Raw genomic sequence first — 23850 nt, 5'->3', positions numbered from 1 at the left:
TAATGATACATAAAAAGTGAAGACTTTATGTTAGTAGTAGTAATGATAATAATAATAATAATAAATAGCTAGCACTTACACAAGTTATCCTACAGAGGGGCTGAATGATTTGTTCAGGGTCACACAGCTAAGGAAGTATGTTGAGGCAAGAGTTGAATTAAAATCCTCCCGAGTCCAAGTTCAACACTCTTCACTGTCTCTCTTAGCCACTTCCAATGCCATCATTTTACATATAAAGAAACTGAGACTCAGAAATATGAGGAATTTTTCCATGGCTGCCAAGTGATTCAAATATCAGGAACCAAGCACTTTATTCTGCTCCCTGTTATAGTATAAGTGCCAAATGAGACATCTAGACAGGAAGGATGGACTTCTGAAAGGAAAGAGATCATTTCCATTGCAGAGAGATATTATTTTGTGTAAAAGGTTGAGTTGCATTGAACCCTGAAGCTTAATTTGTCCCTCAAGTAACTCCCTCGTCTTTTTTCAATGTTGCAAAGCATTTCTGCAAGAGAATGTATTATGGTGGAGAGTCTAGGACTTGGATTTAGAGTTACCTTTGAACTGTGGCTTTACTATTAATTACTTGGGAACTCTTGGGCAAATTACTTAACCTTTCTGGGCCTCAGCTTCCTCATCTATTAAAGAAGAGAGTTGTATTAGACCATGGTTCTTAACCTGGTGTCTGTGAACTTTCTTTAAAAAAATGTATATATATATATATATATATATATATATATATATATATATATATATATATATATGTGTTTAGGTTTTTGCAAGCCAAATGGGTTTAAGTGGCTTGCCCAAGGCCACACAGCTAGGTAATTATTAAGTGTCTGAAACCAGATTTGAACTCAGGTACTCCTGACTTCAGGGCCGGTGCTCTATCCACTGTGCCACCTAGTTTCCCCCTTTTAAAAATATTTTGAAAACTGTATTTCATTATACTTGGGTCCTAGCAATCCCATGATATTTACAAACTTTATTCTGAGAAGAGGGTACATGGACTTACCAGACTATCAAACAGGTCTAGGACACAAAAAACATCTAAAAATCCCTAGATTAGATGATCTCTGTATTTCTTTCTAGCTTTAAATATGCAATCAACTGATTTAAAAATATATACTTATATAAAATGCACTTATTTGTTAATAATAGGACAATTTCTCTTTATCCTGTATATTTTTAGAAATACTTTTCCTAATAGTTTTTGTCAAAAGTCTATTATTTGCAAATATTTTTATGTCTAGTTTGTGAATTTAGAGAAATATCAATAATTTTAGAACACCAAAATCATCCTGTGGTAATGAAAAAAAGGTTATACACATTCAACAAACATTAAATAACCACTCTGTGTAAGGCCAACCTAGTTAACCGAGGTTTGGAGATCAGGAAAACCTGTATGTAAGTCTTTTTCTGATACCTACTGGCTATATGACCTGAGCAGTCCACTTAAACTTTCAATAGCCCAAGCAATCCCTTATAACTATTAAGTTACAGAAAAAATCCATCATCAGTAGAGTTTGTTTCCACATTGGAACTTCCCCACATGAATGAAATCACAGTTTTGTTGTATATTGGTGCTGTTCCTATAACCTCTGTGACTTTGGTGTAGCCATTTTTCCTGTATAACCTTGGGCAAGTCACTTAACTTCCCTGAACCTCAGTTTCCTTATCTGTAAAATGAGGGGGTTAGACTGTTTGACCCCCCCCCCCCCCAGGTCTCTTGTAGATTTAGATCTGTGAACTTCTTATTGATTGATTGATTGTACTTTTTCTCCCTTGAGTTTTCATTTTTCCTCTTCTGTAAAATGAGGTTTCTGGGGCAAAATGATCTCTAAGGGTCATTTTAACTAATCTTATGAACTCCTTTAAGTGATTTGAAATAAGAAAGAAAGATTATAAAGGCCTTAAATACCAGACTGAGAAGTTTGTAGTTAAGGTGAAAGACAAAGGAGTTTTTCAAGGTGGGGTAGGGGTGGGGGAGATATCTATTTCTTAGATTGATTATTTTGGTGACTTTCTGGAGGATGGATTGGGGAAGAGAGATTATAGACGAGGCTAGTTAGGAAGATACTTTAGTAGTACGAAGGGAAATGAAAGATAGTGAGGTACAGTATTGAGATGAAATGAGAGAGACGTGAAGGAAGAGAATGATGTTTAAATGTCATATAATTTTGCCAATTCTTGTCCCCTGATTTATTGAGTTCTGAAAGCCCCTGAGTTTGCAAAGGGGGCAAATATTTGAAAACCATATCTGGTCCAATGAGGTGGGGCATTTTTTTGGTGGTGGTAGGGAGAAGGGATCTTTTTTAAAATTATTATTGTAATTTTAAATATTTAAAGAAGGATAAATTATGTCAGATTTAAACTTGTCAGTTATTGAAATATCCCAGTTCTGTCTTTGATAGCAACTTTCTAAAGTATTGTGATGCAATTTTTTTTCTTACAGCTTATACAATCAGATTTGAACTAATACAACTAGTGCCTCCAGGTAATGTGATAATAAATATTTTTTAAAATATTCTTATTTTATCTTTAAAAAGATTTTGCTTGATCTGATTTTGAATTGTTATTTTAAAATTATGAGGTGCCTATATACATATATATGCCCACTCACATATCTATAGTCATATCTATATCTTTATCTCTATATTCATTTTTAAAACCCTTTCAAATTATCCCAATCCTTCCTAATCTTATAATTATGGGATTATTATATGAGCACTTCAGTTTAATGTTTAGTTTTAATGTTTGATTATCTATTAAATTTTTATCTATTTTCTAGTTATTAGCATAACAGTAACAATAATTATTAATATTTAAACCAGGCTTTACTTCTTTGTGGTCTTCACCAGATTTTAAACTTGAGGATTGTTTGATTTTTGTTTTTCTGATGACTGTCAGAGTACCTTACCATGTAGATGGTATTTAATTAATTTTTGTTGTATTAAATTCTTAAGTTGTAGTTACATTCTTATTTGAATTCCCATGAATGCATTTTCCTACATGTGGTTACCTTGAAAAGAAACAAAGAATCCAAAAACCAAACCTGTCTCTTTGGTCAGACACTTAGAATGGTTCAATTTTTGATTTAGAAGGGGCCTTAGAAGTCACCTTTTCCAACTCTCTAATTTTACAGATGAGGAAATTGAATCCCAAATTGTGAAGTGATTGGTCCAAGGTTACACAGCAAATAAAATGAGAGAGCCAAGGCAAGAGACCAGATTTCTGGAGTCCACCAGCATCATGCCTGTTCGCTTAGATTTTTTTTTTCCTGGGAAAGTGATGAAGTTCAATTAGTCAATCAGGAAGCATTTTTAAAATATCTATGTGCCAGGCACTGAACAAGGTGATGATTGTACAAAGATAAAAATAAACAGTTTCTGCCATTTATTTTTTCCTTAAAAATTATACTTAAAGATTCATTTTCAAAAAATTTTGAGTTTCAAATTCTCTCTCACATATTCTTCCTTATTTATTGAAAAGGCAAACAATTTGATGTAATTATACATGTGAAATCTTGCAAAACATATTTCCATAGTAGTCATGATGCAACAACAAAAAAAGGAAATGTGAAAAAAGCTTCAATCTGCACTCAGATTTCATTAGTTTTTGGAAGTTGTAAAGCATTTTTTCAACATGAGTCCTTTGAAAATGTTTTGGATTGCTGCATTGTTCAGAATAACCAAGTGAAACACAGTTGATCATTGTGTAAAATTGCTATAACTGTGTACAGTGGTTTTACTTCACTTTGCATCAGTTCAAATAAATCTTTCAAGGTTTTTTTATGGAAACATTCTCATCATTTCTTTTAGCACAATATTTTATTGTAATCATATAATTGAACTTGTTCAGACATTCTCCAATTAATGGGTATCACATTAATTTCCAATTCTTTGCCACCACAAAAAGAACAGCTATAAATATTTTTGTTCTACTAGGACTTTTTCTTTTTTCTTTTTTTTGCAAGGCAAATGAGGTTAAGTGGCTTGCCCAAGGCCACATAGCTAGGTAATTATTAAGTGTCTGAAACTGGATTTGAACCCAGGTACTCCTGACTCCAGGGCTGGTGCTTTATCCACTGCACCACCTAGCTGCCCTGGACTTTTTCTTTTTCTTTTGATCTCTTTGGGATACAGATGTAGTAGTGATGCTGCTTGAGTAAATATGGTGTTTTAAATCCCTTTGGGTGTAGTTACAAATTGTTCTCTAGAATGGTTGAACCAGGTCACAACTTTATCAGCAGTGGATTAGTGTAACTATTTTCCAAATTCCTTTCAGCATTTGTTATTTTCCTTTTCTATCATATTAGCCAATCTGATAGATGTAAAGTAACTCAGAGAATTCTCTAATCTAGAGCATTTTTTAAAATCTGTTTATAGATTATTTATCAAATGGGGGAATGGCTCTTATTTTTTATTGGCTCAGTTCTCTATATGTTTGAGAAATTAAACCTTTATCAGAGAAATTTACTGCAAATTCTCCCCTCCCCAATTTCTTACTTTCCTTCTAATTGTGGCAGCATTGGTTTTGTGGGTGCAAAATCTTTTTAATTTCATTTAATCAAGATAATTTATTTTGCTTCCTGTGATCCTCTCTTTCTCTTGATCATAAACTCTTCCCAGATCTATACATTTGATGGATAAATTTTTCTATACTTCCCTAATTTATTTATGGTATTTTACATCTAAAACTTTTAGCCATTTTCACCTTAGTTTAGTATATGATGGGAGATATGGGTACATATTTTCTGCCATCCTACTTTCTAGTTTTCTCAGCAATTTTTGGAAGTGAGTTCTTACCCCTAAAATGTATATCTTTGAGTTTCTCAAATATGATATTATTAGGTTTGTTTACTATTGAATATTGGGTACCATTGATCCACTACTCTAATTCTTAGCCAGTACCAGATTGTTTTGATGATTACTACTTTTGATATAGCTTGGAAATCTAGTACTGTTAGACTGTATTTTTTTCCCCCTTTGATTCCCTTGGTATTCTTGACCTTTAGTTCTTTCAGATGAAATTTATTATTATTTTTTCGAGCTCCATAAAATAATTCTTTGGAAGTTTAGTTGTCATGGTAGTGAATAAGTAAATTACTTAATATGAAATTGTCATTTTTATCATATTAGCTTAGCTTACACATGAGAAATGAATATTTCTGTAGTTTTTTAGAACTGTCATTATTTGTATGGAAAGTGTTTTTTAATTGGGTTCACATAGTTATTGGCTTTGTTTTGATAGAAAGAGAGGATCACAGGAAGCAAAATAAATAATCTTGATTACATGAAATTAAAAAGATTTTGCACCCACAAAACCAATGCTGCCACAATTAGAAGGAAAGCAAGAAACTGGGGAGGGGGGAAATTTGCGGCACATTTCTTTGATGAAGGTTTAATTTCCCAACCATAGAGAGACAGGAATAAGTAAATCACTTAATATTATCATTTTTTTTTAGGTTTTTGCAAGGCAAATGGTGTGAAGTGGCTTGCCCAAGGCCACACAGTTAGGTAACTATTAAGTGTCTGAGGTCAGATTTGAACTCAGGTACTCCTGACTCCAGGGCCAGTGCTCTACTGCACTACCTAGCCCTAGGAATTGTCATTTTTATTATATTAGCTTAGACATGAGAAATTGAATATTTCTGTAGTTATTTAGAACTGTCATTATTTGTATGAAAAGTGTTTTTTAATTGGGTTTACATAGTTATTGGATTTGTTTTGACAGGCCAAGTACTTTATGTTGTCTGCAGGTATTTTATTTATTTAAAAAACAATTTTATTATTTATTTTTATCATTCATTTAAAAAATTTTGAGTTTTACATTTTATCATTCTTTTATTATCCATTGAGAAGGTAAGTAATGTCATATCAAATATATGTGTGAAATCATACAAAATGAAATGTTTTAGCCATGTTGAAAAAAAGCAAGAGAAATAAAGTGAAAAAAAATTGGACTTAAGTTGTCTTGGATCATTGGATCTTGGATCAGAAGGGCTAAAACATTCACAGTTGATTATCATACAAGATTGCTATTACTCGTACAATGTTCTTCTGGTTCTACTCACCGAAATCATCCTGTTTATCATTTCTCACAGCACAGTAGTATTGCAACCCAGTCATATTACCACAGTTTATTCATCCTTCTTCAACTTATAGGCATCCCCTCAATTTCCAATTCTTTATTGATCCTTTCTGCCTTCTTCCCTTTCCCCAACATCTTTTTTAATCTCTTGGATACTGACCTAGTAGTAGTAGTAGTAGTAGTAGTAGTAGTAGTAGTAGTAGTAGTAGTAGTAGTATTTCTGGATCAAAGGGTATGCACAGTTTTATAGCCCTTTTGAGCATAGTTCCAAACTGTTCTTCATAATGGCTAGACCAGGGCACAAATCTTTTACCAGGAATGTATTAATGTTGCAATTTTTTCATGTTTCCTCCAACATTTATCATTTTCGTATTCTATCATATTAGACAATTTGATAGCTATGAGATTATATGTCAGATTTATTTTAATTTGTATTTTTCTAACCAGTAGTGATGTAGGACAAATTTTTTTCTTACACCTATAGATAACTTTGATTTCTTCCTTTAAAAACTGCCTATTCATATCCTTTGACCATATTTTAGTTGGGACAATGGTTCTTATTTTTATAAATTTAAGTCGGTTTTCTCTATATTTGAGAAATGAGGCCTTTATTAGTGAACTTTTTTTTTTTTTTTAGGTTTTTGCAAGGCAAACAGGGTTAAGTGGTTTGCCCAAGGCCACACAGCTAGGTAATTATTAAGTGTCTGAGACCGGATTTGAACCCAGGTACTCCTGACTCCAAGGCCAGTACTTTATCCACTACGCCACCTAGCCACCCCATGAACTTTTCTTTAAATTCCCCTTCCCCCAGTTTCCTATATTTCATCTGATCTTGGCTGTATTAGTTTAGATATGTCTTTGTGTAAAAAGGGTCATGTAATTATACTTCCTGGATTTGACTCACAAGTATTTTATTTTGTTTGCAATAATTTTAAATAAAATTTCTCTATTCTTTCCTGCTGAACTTTGTTGGTAACCTATCTATCTATCTATATCTATCTATCTACATATATATGTATGTAAATGTTAATGATTTATGTGAGTTTATTTTATATTCTGCAACTTTACTAGAGTTGTTAATTGTCTTGACTAGCTTTCCTTCATACCATCTTGATAATTTGGTTTCATTCCTATTCAAATTTTTTCAATTTCCTATTCTTGTCTTATTGCTAATAAGCTAGCATTTCTAGTACAATATTGAATAGTGGTGATAATGAACATCTTTACTTCATGTGAACTCTGATTTTATTGGGAAGACTTTTGGTTTATCCCAATTACAGATATGCTCTTGGTTTTATGTAGATACTATTTGTCATTTTAAGAAAAGCTTCATTTATTCCTATGCTTTGCAGTGTATTTAATACTAGTGGGCATTGTATTTCATCAGTAGCTTTTTTTGTATCTAATGATATAATCAAATGATTTTTTTATTATTTTTCTTATTGATTTGATCATTTATATTTATTTTCTCCCTAATATTGAACTAACTGCATTCCTGGTACAAATCTTAGAGTATTATATTTGTGACATATTGCTGTAATCTCTTTGTTAGTATTTTAAATTTTTGTATCAATATTTATTAGTGAAATTGGTCTATAGTTTTTTTCCTCTATGTTTGATCTTCCTGGCTTAGATATCAAGACCATATTTGTGTCATAGAAGGAATTTGTTAGGACTCCTTTATCCATTTTTTTTTCAAATAGCTTATATAGGGTTGGAATTAGTTGTTTTCTATATGTTTGGTAGAATTTATTTGTGAATCCCTCTGGTCCTGGATATTTTTTCCTTAGGGACTTCATTTATTGCTTATTCAATTTTTTTTCTAAGATATGATTATTTAAATATTCTGTTTCATCTGTTAATCTAAACAATTTATATATTTTTTGTAAATGTTAAGCTATTGAGCTTAGATTGTCAGGGTTTTTTTGGTGTAAAATTGGGCAAAATAGCTCCTATCAATTTCCTTAATTTCATCTTCATTTGTGGTGCATTTACCCTTTTCATTTTTTGATAGTGGTAATTTGTTTTTCTTCTTTCTTTTTTTTAACTCAAATTACCAAAGGTTTATCTATTTTATTATTTTATCCAAAACAGCTCCTAGTTTTACTTGTTAGTTTAATTTTTTCTTTTTGACTTCTAGTTTTATTAATCTCTCTTTTGGTTTTCAGGATTTCCATTATGGAATTTAGAGATTTTTACTTTGTTCTTTTTCTAATAATTTTTAGTTGTATGCCTACTTCAATAATCTGCTGTTTCTCTTTTTTATTGTTGTAAACACTTAACCATAAAATTTCCTCTAAATACTGCTAGTCTCTACCCTTTAAGGAGTTTACATTCTATTGGGGTGGAGACAGAGGAGGCAAAATATATACATTTATATAAATTTATATAAATGTAGAATATATACAAAGTAAATTCAAAAAAAATTTTTAGTAGCAATGGAGATACTATGATCTGGAAGAATCAGAAAAGGCTTCACATAATCTTTTGAACTTCTATAAGTTCCTATATATCAATCATATAGACACATAAAAATGCATATATATGTGTATTTATGTACATATTTTGTATGTATGGATGTCGGCATCTATCTTTCACCTAATTATTTGTCTGTCTGTCTGGCAGAATTAGAGTTTCAAACCTGGAGTCAGGAAAATCTGACTTCAAATTTTACTTCAGACACTTTATTAGTCTAAATCTGGATAAGTCGTTTTATTTCTGTTTCCTCATCAGTAAAATGGGGATAACAATACTATCAACCTTCTAGGGTTATGAGAATCAAATGAAATAATAATTGTAAAGGACTTAGCACAATGTCTGGCACATGATAAGTACTATATAAGTGTTATTCATTTAAAGTTAGATTTTTTTTTTAGGGGAAAATAGTTACAGATACACTAGGAGCTGAAGTCACAACCCTGCACACAGTGGGCTGAGGATATGGAGTTGTCTTCTCACTGGACTGAGATAGCAGTGGGATCTGGCAAGATCTGGGATCTTGGTTGTCTGAGAAGCCTTTTTAAAGGACTGTACTGCTTATTTCTTAACATGAGGAAGAGGCTAGAAAAAGTGCTCTAAAAATTGTCTGCTTCACCTAACCTAACCTTGGCCTGCTTATCATGACAGGAGGATTCCTACCCTTTTGTTGGAACACAAAAAATGTATAAAAACTCTTGCAAAGATTATTCCATTCACTATGTCCATGACACATGCACATGCTTATTGACAATGTGAAATCCAGGAGATCTCAAAGACAAACAACTCTTATTATGAGAGAATTTTGCAGATTAGGCATCTAAAGAGTAGCCCTGAATAAATCCAGACTGGAAAATAAAGACAAGTTTACAAAGTCAGAGGTGTATATGATGTTTTTCAGAGCAACTACTGTGGTGGGGGAGTGACATGAAACTGCCATAGATTTCTCAATCAGAACTAATCCAGTCAACAAAATTGTATGCCTCCCAAAAAGAATGAAGACAAGCTCATGAGAACATGATTGCCATTTGCAGGAAAGTCACCAACAGTATGCTCCCATTCTGATAAGCCCTGATGAAGTCAAAGAAAAAATTTATGAAGACCTGAAGACACTACCCTCAGTGTGCTGAAAAAGTACAAGTTTTTAATAGTGGATGATTTTAACACCAAAATAGATACAGACTATCAGATTTGGTAGGGCATCCCTTGGGAGGAAATAGAATCAGAAACAGTAATGACAATGACCACTTACTTCTCATGACTTGGGATTTTTATGATCTTCTCATCAACAACACTGTTTTCCATTTACCTGAATGCAGTAAGATTTTGTGGTGACATTTAAAGTCTATGTTTTTGTAAGAAGGAGAGATAAAATATGAGAGTGATGAAGATAATGTGTGGTACAAAGTGCTGGACTGATCATAGAGTTATTTTCTCCAAGTTAAACATTCTTATTAAAAAAATCAGAGGCCTCAAGACAAGATAACTAGAAGATTCAGTGTCAGTAGACTAGATGGAACACGTGTCTGCATATGTAAACAGTTTATTGCTAACTTAGAGGTAAAATCGAGCCAATACACAACAAGAATGGAGTAGAAAACAAGTGGGCAGTTTCAGAGATTTACTACATTTACTCATCTGGGTCAAAATACTCATGTCAAGATTAATTTGATGAAAATGATGGGGAAATTCAGAGATTGCTAAACAAAAATGAGGACTCCACATTTACCTGCAGGATAGTCTGTCTCTAAGAAGGCAGAATTTAACTCCATCAGAAGTAAAGTACAAGGAAAGCTTAGAGAGATGGAGGATTCTCAACAGTGAGAAGGCAGATGAAATTGAGTTTTTCACTGATAATAAACCAAAGTACTTTTATGATGTCCTGAAGTCTATGTGCAATAAGAACTTGTTCCTGGAAAAGTGGACTGAACAGTTCCATAGCATTCTCAACAGACAGTCATTAACCAGTGCTGGTTACTGCCTGTATATCTCAGGAAAAAGCCAGTCCCTCTTTAGCAAACAACTAACTGAAAAAGAGGTTTGTCATACTCTTTGGATCCTCTCATGTGGCAATAGTGCCAGGTGTTGATTCTAATTCAGTTGATATATACTAAGCAGGAAAACTATAGGCTGAAATCTTTTGACTTACATGGCAAGAGAAAGTTATCCCCAGGAGTTCAAGGATGCCTCCATTGTCCTGTGACTAACATAACTGTAGTCTCTTTCTTAGTCATTTTTGGTAAGATTCTTGCTGAATCCTCCTTAATAGGCTAGTCCTTCACCTGGAATATGGTCATCTACCCAAGAGCCACTGTGGCTTCAGAAAGATCCAAGGAATGATTGATATCGTGTTTGCTGCCCAACAACTTCAGTAGAAATGCCAGGAGCAGAATAGAGGTCTGTATACAAAGTCTTTGCCACTGTCAGTTGTGTGGGCTTTTGGAAACTTGTGGAAGTTCATGGCAAAAATTTGTTGCCCAGAGGTATTGTAGGTTAGTTTCATTGTGACATACTTGCATGGCTCTGGATAATGAACAATGCTCTGGAGTTTTCTCAGTCAGCAATGGAGAGAAGCAAGGTTTTGTGTTTGCTCCAATACTTTATTCATTTTTTTACAAGTCAATGAGGTTAGTGACTTGCCCAAAGTCACACATTTAAGTAAGTATTAAGTGTCTGGGGGTGAATTTGATTTCAGGTCCTCCTGACTCCAGGACTGGTTCTCTATCCACTGTATCACCTAGCTGCCCTGATCCAATGCTTTTTAGCTTAATGCTTTCATTAATGTTGTCGGATGCCTTCATTGAGAATGACTATGGCATCAAGGTCAGGTTCAACACTAAGGGTAAAAGTGGAAAAGGCCGAAAACCAAGATTAAAGTGGAGGATGAGTTGGTTTGTGACTTTTTTTTTGTTTGTAGATAATTTTGCACTCAATGAAACCTCTGAGACTGAGATGTAGCAGAGTATCATTTTTTTGCTGCTTGTGCTAATTTTGGTGTGACAGTTAACACCAAGAAAAATAGAGGTTTTCCACCAGCCAGAACTGCGTCATCCATATGTGGAACCATTGGGTACAACAAATAGATTTTTGAATGCTGTGGTTAAATTCCCTCACCATTCCAGGGATGTACACATAGATTATGAAATTGCCAGAGCTAGCTCAGTGTTTGGGAGGTTCTGAAGGAAAGTGTGGGAGAGGAGAGATATTAGGCTACCTACCAAATTGAAGGTCTATAGAACTGTTGAGCTGGCCTCATTATCATATGCCTGTGAAACCTGGACAGTATACCAGCACCATGTCAGGAAACTTGTTCCCATTTGAATTATCTTAGAAAGATTCTGAAGATCAGATGGCAATATAATGTACTGGACAATTCTAGCTGAATTGGCAGATATTCAGTCTCCACTGCAGAGAATGCATCTCTGTTAGACTGACCATGTTGTCTGAAAGGCAAATATAGGTTTGTCTAAAGGACTATTTTATGGAGAAATCACCAGGGGCAAGTAGAGGTCATAATAAGTGATACAAGGATACTCTCAAGTTCTCTCTGAAGAACTCTGGAATTGATTGAGACATGGAAGATACTGGCACAAGACTGCTCAGCATGGCATACCTGCATTAAAGAATGCATTGTACTGAGTGAAACAGAATTGTAGTAGCTGAAAAGAAATGTTGAAATGTGCACTCCACTCCAAATGTTCATATGGACTAGTTATGCCTGACCTATAGTAGAACCTTTCTAGTTTATGGGTCTGACCACCCACAGTCAGGCACACTGTACCTTTGCCTCAATATAGTGATGTCATTTTTGTCCTCTTTGAGCACAGACAGCAACCAAACAACCAACTAATTCTTGCCCAATCTCCCTCCCTGCTCCTACACCCATATAAAAACCCTCCTAACAGAAATATAATTTAGGCAAATTAAATTTGTGTTTTCATGATCTTGTCTAGAAATTAATGTCTCATTATGTACCTTCAGTCTTTTGCCTTTTTACACCAAGAGATGGGGGGAATATGCTTCATCATCAATTTTCTTGAGTTGATAATAATCACTCTATTAACCAGAATTCTTAAATATTTCCTAGTTGTTATGGTTTCCTTCTCTTTACAGAGCTTCTGTGTTAGGGACTGTTGTGTGGGACTGCTTTGAACCTTCATCACCTGGTGCCCTTGAGCACCAGAGCCTTGTTTTACTAAGTGCCATGAGAGTGGAAGTGGATTAGAGACTGGGAAGGATATTTAAGCACTTGTATTTTGGTGAATAAATGGAGACCTTAGTGCACAAAGGGAGAACTTGTCTTCTTTGTCTCCCGCCCCTTCAGTGCTCATCTGGGGAAGATTAAGGGAGTCCAGCTTCCTTTCATTCCATTCTACATCAGAAGGATTTGTTTTCCTCAGAAAGCTTTCTTATCCCCTTTTCCATCTGTCCAATTTTGCTTTTTAAAGCATTCTTCTCCTCAATTTTTTTGAACTGTTTTATCCATTTGATCTAAGCTGGGTTTTTTCCCAGTGAAGGTTCTAGATTTATTTATTTTATATTATTACAATAATTTTGTTATAAAAGTAAGCATAAACCCCTACTCCCTCCCAAGAAGATGAGAAACCTCAAGAATAGTGAGAGAGAGAAAAAAATGTACTTCAGTCTGTGTTCAGATTCCAATGGCTCTGTGTCTGGGGTGAGTTGCTTTCTTTATCATAAATCCACCAGAGAAGTTGCTTCAATATTTTTTCCATAGCTGATATTACTAGCTGTATTTCCTCCACTCTATTCCTCCCCTCTCTCATTTATTCTATTCTCTTTCTCTTGTTTATTTTCCCTGCATCTCTCTCATTTCTTTTCCCAGTTTTTCTTCTATCTCTCTTTTTTGATTTTCAAAATATTTTTTTTGAGGTCTGTCATAACCTGAGCCTAACTTCTTTATTTCTTGGAGTCTATAGCTGCAGAAGTTTGGATTTTCTCATCCTCAAATTGAGTATTTTTATTCTCCATGGAACCAAAATAATTGTCTATGGTTAGGTTCCTTTTTTTTCTGTTTACTCATTTCCCCATTACTGGTTTTGGGGTGCTTCCTGAGCTTTTGAGTGTTATTGTAACACCCTGGCAAGGACCTCAGTAATGTGAGGCTCTGACTGCTCTTCTGATCTGTTGTATGACCACTAGCTCACCCCTCTGCCCCAGTGCTGTGAGGGGTGGGGTCCCTGTTCTATGGGGGGAGTCCGACTGCAACCAGGATCTGAATATGGTTAAATCCTTCAGAGTCCTGTTCCAGGGACAGAGGACAGACCTCGGCACTCTCCCTCCACTTCCTTACCTTCCATGAGCTGGGTATTCAGGGTGTAGCTGCCGGGTGGCTCCTGCTGGGTGGCTCTACTGGCCTTCTTCCATATCCTGGGATCTGGGCTGTGCTGAGTGCTTCCAGCTTGAGAATAAGTTGATGGAAGCTTAGAATAGCTGATAAATTTTGCCCTCTATTTCAGCTACCAAATTCCCTGATTCTCTTATGTAGATAAACATTGCTCCACTTCCTACCCTCCAAACTTAGACATATAATTTGAAAATACTAAAGCAAAAAAAGTGGGAGGAAATTCATTACAAATGATTGTACATACTTTGGTGTATTTGTGTTTCTTGCCTTGTTTTAAAAGAGATAAGCTGGGTGCTTTAATTTTAACATGATTCTATTAATGCAATCTATTGTATTTAACATTATTATTTTTTGGCTGCTGTTGTTTCTATTATTACTGCTTTAGGGTATGCCTTGTTCTTTTGGATCTGCTTTCTTTAGTCTGAATCACTTTATTGCTTTGAATTTTTTTTTTTTTTTTTGAAATTTATATAGAATTTTAAGGCTTACAAAGCACTTGGTAAAATATTTTCTTATTTTCACAATGATTCTGAGAGGTAGGTGCTATTACCCTCATTTTATAGATGTCCTTTTCAGCTCCAAATGATCCAACAAATAATCAAATAATCATGCTACTTTTTTTGGAGGGAAAAGTCAAAATTGTGCTTGATAGTTGATATACAGAATATTTGTCTTCAAATGGAGGAGAAACATAAATAGACACTAGGTGGCAGAATAAGCCTATTATTAATGTCAGTATGTGATTTCAGTTTATTGATACTTGAGAATCCTTGAATGAATTTACTCTACCTTGGAGAAAAACATGCAAAAAATTCTGGCTGTAAGATGTATATTTTATTTTATTTTTTTAGTTTTTGCAAGGCAATGGGGTTAAGTGACTTGCTCAAGGCCTCACAGTTAGGTAATTATTAAGTGTCTGAGGTCGGATTTGAACTCAGGTACTCCTGACTCCAGGGCCAGTGCTCTATTCACTGCGCCACCTAGCCACCCCAAGATGTATGTTTTATAAGGCATCTGTTAGTATTTGTTATTACACATTGACATGAATAGTTATTTTTCTTTTTTTTTAAATTTAAGGCAAGGGGGTTAAGTGACTTTCCCAAGGTCACACAGCTAGGCAATTATTAAGTGTCTGAAGCTGAATTTAAACTCAGGACTTCCTGACTCCAGGGCTGGTGCTCTAACCATTGCACCACTTAGCTGCCCACTGTGCCACCTAGCTGCCCTGTTATTTTTCTTGAAATTTGATTTCTCCCATTTCACTCTTCCTTTTTTTTTGAGCAATGCAATTGATATTTTATTTTCCAATTACATGTTATGAAAATTTTTCAACATTCATCTGCATACATATTCATAACTTACATAATTTCCTTTCACCCTCCCTTCCCACTCCCTTTCTTCAGCAGCAAACTGTCTGGTGAACATTGTATATATATATATATATATATATATATATATATATATATATATATATATATATATATATATACATTTGTTGTACTCTTCCCTTTTAAAGACATTAATTACCCTTGATAAAGTTCCTTCTTGGAAAATTACTTTCTTACAATTACCAGAAGCTCCCAAGTTTCAGAAAGTTGCGAATATAACAGTTGAACCCTAACATAGTGAAGATATTGAAGGTGCCCAGCAGGAAGAGGATTTAGAGGTAGAGGACCTGGATTTACATGTTTACTCTACCACTAGTTGACTCTATGACCTTGATAAAATCACTTCAGATCTCTGGGTCTCAGTTTGCTCATTTGTAAAATGAAGGGTTCCAAAAGTCTCTTAGACTTTTTCCTGATCCACCTAGCTGCCCCCTCATAATGTAATGATAACTTTTGCTAGCATAAGTTTGCATTCTAATTGGGGAGATAATATGTACATATAAAAATATAAATTGCATAAATGTAAAGTTAATATACATATAAAATAGTTAAATGCAAGGTAGTTTGGAGTGGGAATTATGGGGAACAGGAAAGGCTTTTGCAAAAGGTACTGGGTGAGGTACATTTTGGAGGAAGGAAGAAGTTCTCTATGGCTGGAGTAAGTAGGGAATGAATTCCAGACTTGGGAGGACAGCTGGTGCAGAGGCAGAGATAAGTTTGAGGAACAGAGAGAAGGCCAGTATTTGCCCAAATAGGCAAGTATGAGGGTGGGAATAATAATCAGAAAGACTGTCCAGCTATGCTATGTGTTAAATATATTAAGTGGGACCCTTTGTTACGATTAGTTGGAGCATTACTGTCCAACTGCCATTAAGACATTGACATGGAATATTTATTTCTCTTGAAATTCTATTTCCCCTTCCCTTTCTTTCCTTCTTTCCTTCCTTCCTTCCTTCCTTCCTTCCTTCCTTCCTTCCTTCCTTCCTTCCTTCCTTCCTTCCTTCCTTCCTTCCTTCCTTCCTTCCTTCCTTCCTTCCTGTCTTTCTTTTTCTTTTTGCAAGGCAATGGGGCCCAAGGCCATACAGCTAGGTAATTATTAAATGTCTGAGGTCAGATTTGAACTCAGGTGCTCCTGACTCTAGGGTCAGTGCTCTATCCACTGTGCCACCTAACTGCCCCCCCCCCCAATTCTCTATTTAAACAACATTCAGGACTTTTGATAAGGTCCCTGCTTGGACAATTACTATATTATAATCACCAGATGCTCTCAAGGTATAGACAGTATAGTCATCCTTGTGATGTAAATAATGTGAATACAATATTGAATCAGAAAATTCTAGATATCAACAATGAACTTCAAGCACAATTTTTGACTTTATCCTCCAAAAAGGTAGCATAAAGATAAAAATTGTGCTTATTTATTAGATTGTCAATTTAGAGCTAGAAGTCATCTAGTCTAGTCCTCTTTATTTTAAAGGTGAGGAAATTAAGACTCAGAGAGGTTAAGGAATTTGCTCATGGCTATAAAGAGAGTAAGTAAGTGACTGATGGCACAGCCAGCTCTTTTTTTTTTTAATTTTAGAAAGGCTTCATTTATTTTGAGTTTTACAATTCCCCCCCCCCATCTTGCTTCCCTCCCCCCACCCCCTCAGAAGGCAGTTTGTTAGTCTTTACGTCATTCCTATAATATGCATTGATCTAAGTTGAATGTGATGAGAAAGAAATCATATTGTTAAGGAAGAAACAAAGTATGAGATATAGCAAAATTACATAATAAGAGTTTTTTTTTTAAAAAAAATTAAAGGTAATAGTCTTTGTTCTTTGTTCAAACTCTACAATTCTTTCTCAGGATACAGATGACATTCTCCATTGCAGATATCCCAAAATTGTGCCTGATTGTTGCACTGATGGAATGAGCAAGTCCATTAAGGTTGATCATCATTCCTATGTTGCTGTTAGGGTGTACAATATTCTTCCTTGTTCTACTCATCTCTCTCAACATCAATTCATGTAAATCCTTCCAGGCTTCTCTGAATTCCCATCCCTCCTGGTTTCTAATAGAAAAATAGTGTTCCATGACATACATATACCAGTTTGTTAACCATTCCCCTATTGGTGGACATTCCCTCAGTTTCCATTTCTTTGCCACCACAAATAGAGCTGCTATAAACACTTTTGTACAGATGATGAACTGCTAGCTTTTTCTACTGTACTTGTTATTAACTCAAAAAATAGTAATGATGACAGTAACATTACAGTTAATATAGAGGTTTAATAAAATAACAATGGAAATATCTGCAAGATATTTTGCAATTACAAATGAGAAAAATTGCCTTCTAAACTAGGGATTGTATGTAATTTAACTCTTACTCAAGTCTCATTAGGGCAAAGATGTATCACCACAGAAAAAATTTCATATGATGACTATAAAGACAGCTGAGATTTTGTCCTGACTTTGTCACTAATATTAATAGCTGACATTTATCTAATATTTTAAGGTATAAACAACAGCCGCAACTGAAACTTTTCTCACAACAAGCTTATGAAGTAGGTAGCACAAATATTATTAACCCTATTTTACAGACGAGCAAACTGAGATAGAGTGGTGAAGTAACTTGCCTGTGATCAAAAAAGCTACCAAATGTTAGAGGAGAGTTTTGAACTCAGATCCATTGCACCTAAGAGGAGCTTATTTCTCCTGAATTGGGCTCATTTTATTTCTCTAGAAAATGAAGGGGTTGGACTGGAAGATCTAAAACATCTTTCTAGAAGGTAGCTCACTAAATTAATTTTGACTTTTGACATTAGTTTCAAGAACCCCAAGGAAGAACTAATGACATTACTCCAAGAAAATATCCTCATTTCCCTTTGGAGAGCAATTAATGGAACCACAGTAGTAGTTTAGGATTTGAATTCTTTCCTCACAGCAATTCTGTAGGAGTAGGGAATACAAATATCTTCCTACCCATTATACAGATATGACTATTGAGGCAAAGATAAATTAAGTCACTTGCTCAGGGTACTATATCAGAAACAGGATTTAAACCCAAAGTACTTTTTTTTTAGGCGATCAGAATTAAGTAACTTTTGAAGGGGTATGTGGGCTAGTATTTGGACCTAATTTGAAATCAGTTCCTCCTGACTCCAATGGTCTATTCACACTGTACCATCTACCTAATCCCCAAACTAGTACTTTTAATTCCATACTGCCTCTCATGAAATCTAAATTCCGACATTAAAGTTAAATCTTATATATATGCCACATTATTATCCCAGCCTAGTGGCTGATGTAGCTCTGATGTACTATACAAAGATTAAAGAAGACAAAAGAGATCAGATTTGTCTCTGGGTCACTCCTGATTGAAGAATTAGCTGGGAAGGTTGGCACGTAGCCCTGAAAGTTTTACTTTTTAGAAAATCAGTCTTAAATTCTGGAGTAATCCTGCTAGTATCCCAGTGTTCTGAAGACAAAGTAAAACTGATATCAGAAGACTTGGGTTCATTTCTTGAACTATGCTATGTGTCTTTCTTGACACTAGCTTTGTGATCTAAGAAAGGCTATTCACTTCCTTTCTCTGAGCTTCATTTTCCTCATCTGCAAAGTGAGGGGAATTAAACTGATCACTTAGGTACACTTTAACTCTACCTTTTGATGGCATCTTTTTGAAACTTGGATAATCTGATTTTAAGTCCAACTTCCACAAGTTTTAGGGAAATTTTAAAGGTCTAGTCTTCTCTGAATACATACTTTTAAAAGTGGGTTGGATATCATTGTGGTTGAAATCCAAGATAGTGCTTCCTTCAATGGTAAACAATTGACAATAATGATTGGGTTTGTCTGGGTCATTGGTTCAAGCTAAATTCTGACTTGGCATTTTGTCTAAGGTCTTTCAAAGTTATTTCTGTCATTGTGACGAGGAACATTAAAATGTATTAGCCAACAGTATGATAGGGCAAGAATCTTGTGTGGTATTAATAAAGGCAGAATGAGCCAATCATTTACCCTATTGTCCTCCATCCTGGTTAGACCTCTGAATTGTTTTGTTCAGTTCTGGGGACACTTAGTTTAGTTTAATAAAGACACTTACCAACTAAAGTAAGAGTAGCCAAAATAGTGAGGGGGGATTCAAAATTATTCCTTCTAAGAATCAGTTGAAAGAATAGAAGATTTAGATGGGGGTAGAAAGACAGAGTGTCTATATTCAAGTACTGAAGGAATCTCATGCAAAACAGGAACTGCTCTTTACTTTGATTAGTTCCAAGAGACAAAACTAGGCAGTATGGGTGGAAGTCATAGAGAGGCAGATTGCAACATGATATAAAAAAAGACCCAATATGTTTAAAGCTGTATGAAATACATGTACTCAGGTATGGTTTTGAAGTAGATCTGTTCAGAAAAGGCATTTGAACAGCCCATCCAAGTTAGAAACAAATTGGAACAGTGAACAATCCTATTAGTATCTTAAGCAGAGAAAAAGATTGTCATCCTTAGGCAAATTGGGTAAAAATTGAGGAAATGGGCTAAGGATAAGGGAAACTCTGCTTGCCTATCTGATGATTTCATATCTGATGATCCAGGAACTAAATCATATGGAAAATATAAAAATTTTTATAAAGATCATTAAGTTATGTGAATTAAATGGAAAGTCTTTGCAACTTGAGCATTATGAAAATCAGATTTTGGTACAAGGATGAATGTACCTCCTTGTATATTAGAAGCAGAAATAGTGGGAAAATGAAAAAAAGAAATGAAACAATAGCACAATTATATAAAAATTATTATGCACTTATTCCAATAAAGATAAAGAGGCTATGTCTGACAACACAATTTGAAACTATAGATTATGATTTAGAGGATGAAAGTAAAGTTAAGAAATAATGAGAACTGGATCCAACAAGAGAATGAATGACTAAATCAGCATTAATTTGCAGAGGCAGTTTGTTATATGTGATATTTAAATATCAGAAAAATAAAATGGCAAAATTCAAGACAGAATTTAGAAACTTTTTTTGATATGGGTTAAATATAATTTTTGAAAGAGCTAACTATAGACTTAAAACCAAAGAGAAAGATAGGGCCTTATATTATATATTAGAGGATACAATAAGATGTCAGACAGAAACATTATTTCTTCCAGCTCTAACCCTTATGAACCCAAGACTTATGTGTGAGAATTGGATACCTTTGATTTTTGACAGTGAAATGAGATCAAGAACAGAATACTATATCTAGAGAATACTCAGAAACTCCGAGCAAGATCATTGGTTTATTTGGTGGATCTTCTGTGAAGGATATATAGGGAAAAATATGGAAAAGAAATGTACAAGATAAGATGTGAATGGGTATGATCTGTGTGAATAGAATGACAATAAATTGATATATACTTTACATATCAAAATGATGTTTAACACTTTGCACTTACGTTTTTATGTGTTTGGGGTTTTAATTATAAATTTTTTAAGGTTCAAAGGAAGCAGAATTATATATCTTTATTAAAGAGTAGCAACTAGAATTTATTTATTTATTTTGCAAGACAGTGGGGTTTAGTGGCTTGCCAAGGCCACCAACTAGGTAATTATTAAGTGTCTGAGGCTGGATTTGAACTCAGGGCCAGTGCTCTATGCACTGCGCCACCTAGCCGCCCCTAGAATTTATTTTAAGCATAATGTCTTAGGGTCTGAAATATTGATGACTCACATGCACATAATTCTTTAAGGATTAAAAAAACTTCAAGTGAAGTGACTTGCTCAAAATCACACAGCTAATAAGTGTCAGAGTCAGGATTCCAACTGACATCCATTGACTTCAGTGTTTTTTCTATGACAACACATTGCTTTTTAATATAGCAAGTTCTTTTATCTAGCCTTGAACTCTATTATCTGGCTTTGTTCAGGAATGAAGGTGTTAATGAGGAAAATCAGTATTTCAGTTAACAGAAATTAAATGGTATGGTGGAAACAGAGCTGAATTATAATTGTGTGACTTTCATAAGGCTTAGGTTCCTTATCTGTAGAATGGGGATAATGATGCCTACTCTTTATGAAACCTTAAAGCACTAAAAAAAAATTCCAACAAAAATTGTGATCTTTTAATAGTTTTAGTGTGTATTTATGACTAGCACATTAAACCGCTTATCAAACATCATTTAATCTTTCTCTTGTTGATTCAGAAGACACTTCAAGATATTGGAATGTTTCACAGAAGTCATTAAGAGCATCCATTATCTTTGTACATTGAAGTATGTAATCTCAGCTAGAGAGTTTTCCAGTTGATAGAGTGCTAGATGAGGTAGTTTTTATTGAATTAAAATATAATCAGTATATCATCACATTTTGTAAAATGGCTACAGTTAAGAGACTTGACATCTTATTTACTCAGATATGCTTGTACATATTTATTTTACATGTCTATTTAAATGAGCTTTATTGATGACTTTTGTTTTTATATCACATTCATTTTTGGAAGTAACCCTTCCCTATTACCTCCCTCACATTAAACTCTCTTGTTAGAAAGAAAAGCAATTGAAAGACATTACCCAATACTGTGGCCATGTTTGACAATGCTGATCCCTACTCTAAGAAATATTGTTTAATATATTCAAATCTATCTAAGATCATAGGATTTAAATTAGGAAGGGAATAATAAAGATCTTAGCCTAGGCACATCTTCTTGAAGAGTAAACTGAGATCCAGAGAAATGCAGTGACTTATTTGCTCAAGGTTTCTAGGCAGAAAGTGATTGAGGAAAATTTTGAAGACCCATTCTTTGTTACATATTATCATTCTACTCTGATTTAGCTATAAATAGTATGGAGTAAATGGGGCTTGGCTGAAGGATGCCAATATTAAGGATATACTCTTTATCAGGGAGGCCGGCTTCCACAGTCCTTTGTCTATATTCTGTTACCCAGAGATATCCATGTATACCCACCCAGCAGGTGATGCAGATGCCCTTGTGGCTCTTGGTGTGAATGATCCTTGTCCTCCTAGAAACGCTCTATAAAGGGTATATATACTACTTTCCCCACCCCTCCCCTCTTGGACTTTATTTTGTGCTAAAACCAGTTTTGGCTCTTTACAGCTCTTCCCACAACATAATTCCAGAACATCTTGAAGAACTAATTTCAAGGATATTATCAAAAGATGGGCTAATTTTGGAAAAGCCCATTAGAATCTTAGATTTGAACGTTTTGTGAGAAGAGCAAAGGGTTCTTTTGTTTTAAATCTAATGGTTTGTGGTACTTCTGAAGTATCAGCTGAGTGATAAAATTACATTTAGTTTTAGTGCTCCCTTCAACAATTCAGTTAAATTCAACAGGTATTTTTAAGTACTTCCTATGTACAAGAGACCTTGTTTTGGGTTCTGGGGATAAAAAGATCATGAAATTTTAAACATGGATTTAGAAGAGACCTTATAGGCCACTGAGTCCATCTAGTCTATTTATAGAGGAGGAAAGGAGGGTACAGTAAGGTTAAGTGACATGTATAGGAGTCACATAGCTAATGAACCCTAAGCTTTCTGATTCTAAATTCAGAGCCCTGTCTAACTATACTGCAATGAAGAATAGCAACACAATCTCTGATCTCAAGAAGTCTGCAATGGAAAGTAGTGGGGTATAGTACCAATACTGATCTTACATAAGAAGACCTGAACTTGATTTACAGCTTCGCTGCATAACTTGTGTCACCCAGGGAAAGTTTCTGAACTTTAACTTCCTCATCTGTAAAATGAGAATTATTAATATTTGAACTTTATATATCTATTATTATAAAGAATACCTTCTACAAACCTAAAAGCTCTATTTAAATGTGAGTTATTAATATACTTTGAAAGTACTTTTGAAATAATACACACAAGTATGATGCACATTAGAATAGTGGGACAAAGCAGAGATCCAGACTATATTAGAGAGATTTAATGTCCCACTTTTAGAAAAATATGAGGAGGGCAGGCTCAGAATCAGGGAGAGTCCTCAAAGAGGAAGGAATCTGAAGCTGAGACTTGAAAGGAGAAGATTTCAAGAGGCAGAAATGAGGAGGGAATGTTTCCCAATTCTGAGGGAATAGGACTTACTGTTATTCAGAGATGGGAGATGGTAAATAATTGTGAAAATGGGTAGAAGGTGTAAATTAGGAATGCATCATTGTGGTCTCTCCCCTCTTCCATTTTAATCATTTCACTCTTGGAATAAAGACATTAATAAGAATCAGAGAAAGAAGAAGAACAAAATGAAATCCTCATGTCATTTAACTTAAATCTATTTTTTAACTTCACTGTGCTGAAAACATACCTTTTCTAAAGTTCTCATGAATAAATAAAAAACCCAATCAAAAGCCCTACTGCTTCATTTGGTATAGATTTTTTTTTTGTTTATTTTATTTTGTTTCTTTGTTTTTACAATGTCTCGCTCTGTAAGTCTGAATCCCTTTCTGCATACATCTTTAATAACTGCAGTGCATACACATGAGTATAACTTGTCTGGTGACTCATCATTAATGTCTTTATTCACTTGATTTCACATTGAT

The 23850-nt window shown here is 34.5% G+C and overlaps 1 protein-coding gene across 6 annotated transcripts in view; it reads left to right on the top strand.

Moving 5' to 3' along the window:
• The window catches only part of SPATA6L (spermatogenesis associated 6 like), a 102385-nt gene that overhangs the window by 17342 nt on the left and 61193 nt on the right, over positions 1-23850 (top strand). For 5 of the 6 annotated variants that reach the window (XM_074197461.1, XM_074197462.1, XM_074197460.1 and 2 more), the window contains exon 4: positions 2456-2497. In XM_074197461.1, coding sequence (XP_074053562.1) covers positions 2456-2497 — 42 coding nt within the window. Of the gene's footprint in view, positions 1-2455; positions 2498-8661; positions 11227-23850 lie in introns of those variants that run through there. The other variant, XM_074197463.1, reaches the window with a different exon arrangement.

This window comes from Macrotis lagotis, chromosome 8, assembly GCF_037893015.1.
Source record: "Macrotis lagotis isolate mMagLag1 chromosome 8, bilby.v1.9.chrom.fasta, whole genome shotgun sequence".
Taxonomy (NCBI): Eukaryota; Metazoa; Chordata; class Mammalia; order Peramelemorphia; family Peramelidae; genus Macrotis; species Macrotis lagotis.
This window is presented reverse-complemented; position numbering and strand designations above follow the sequence as displayed.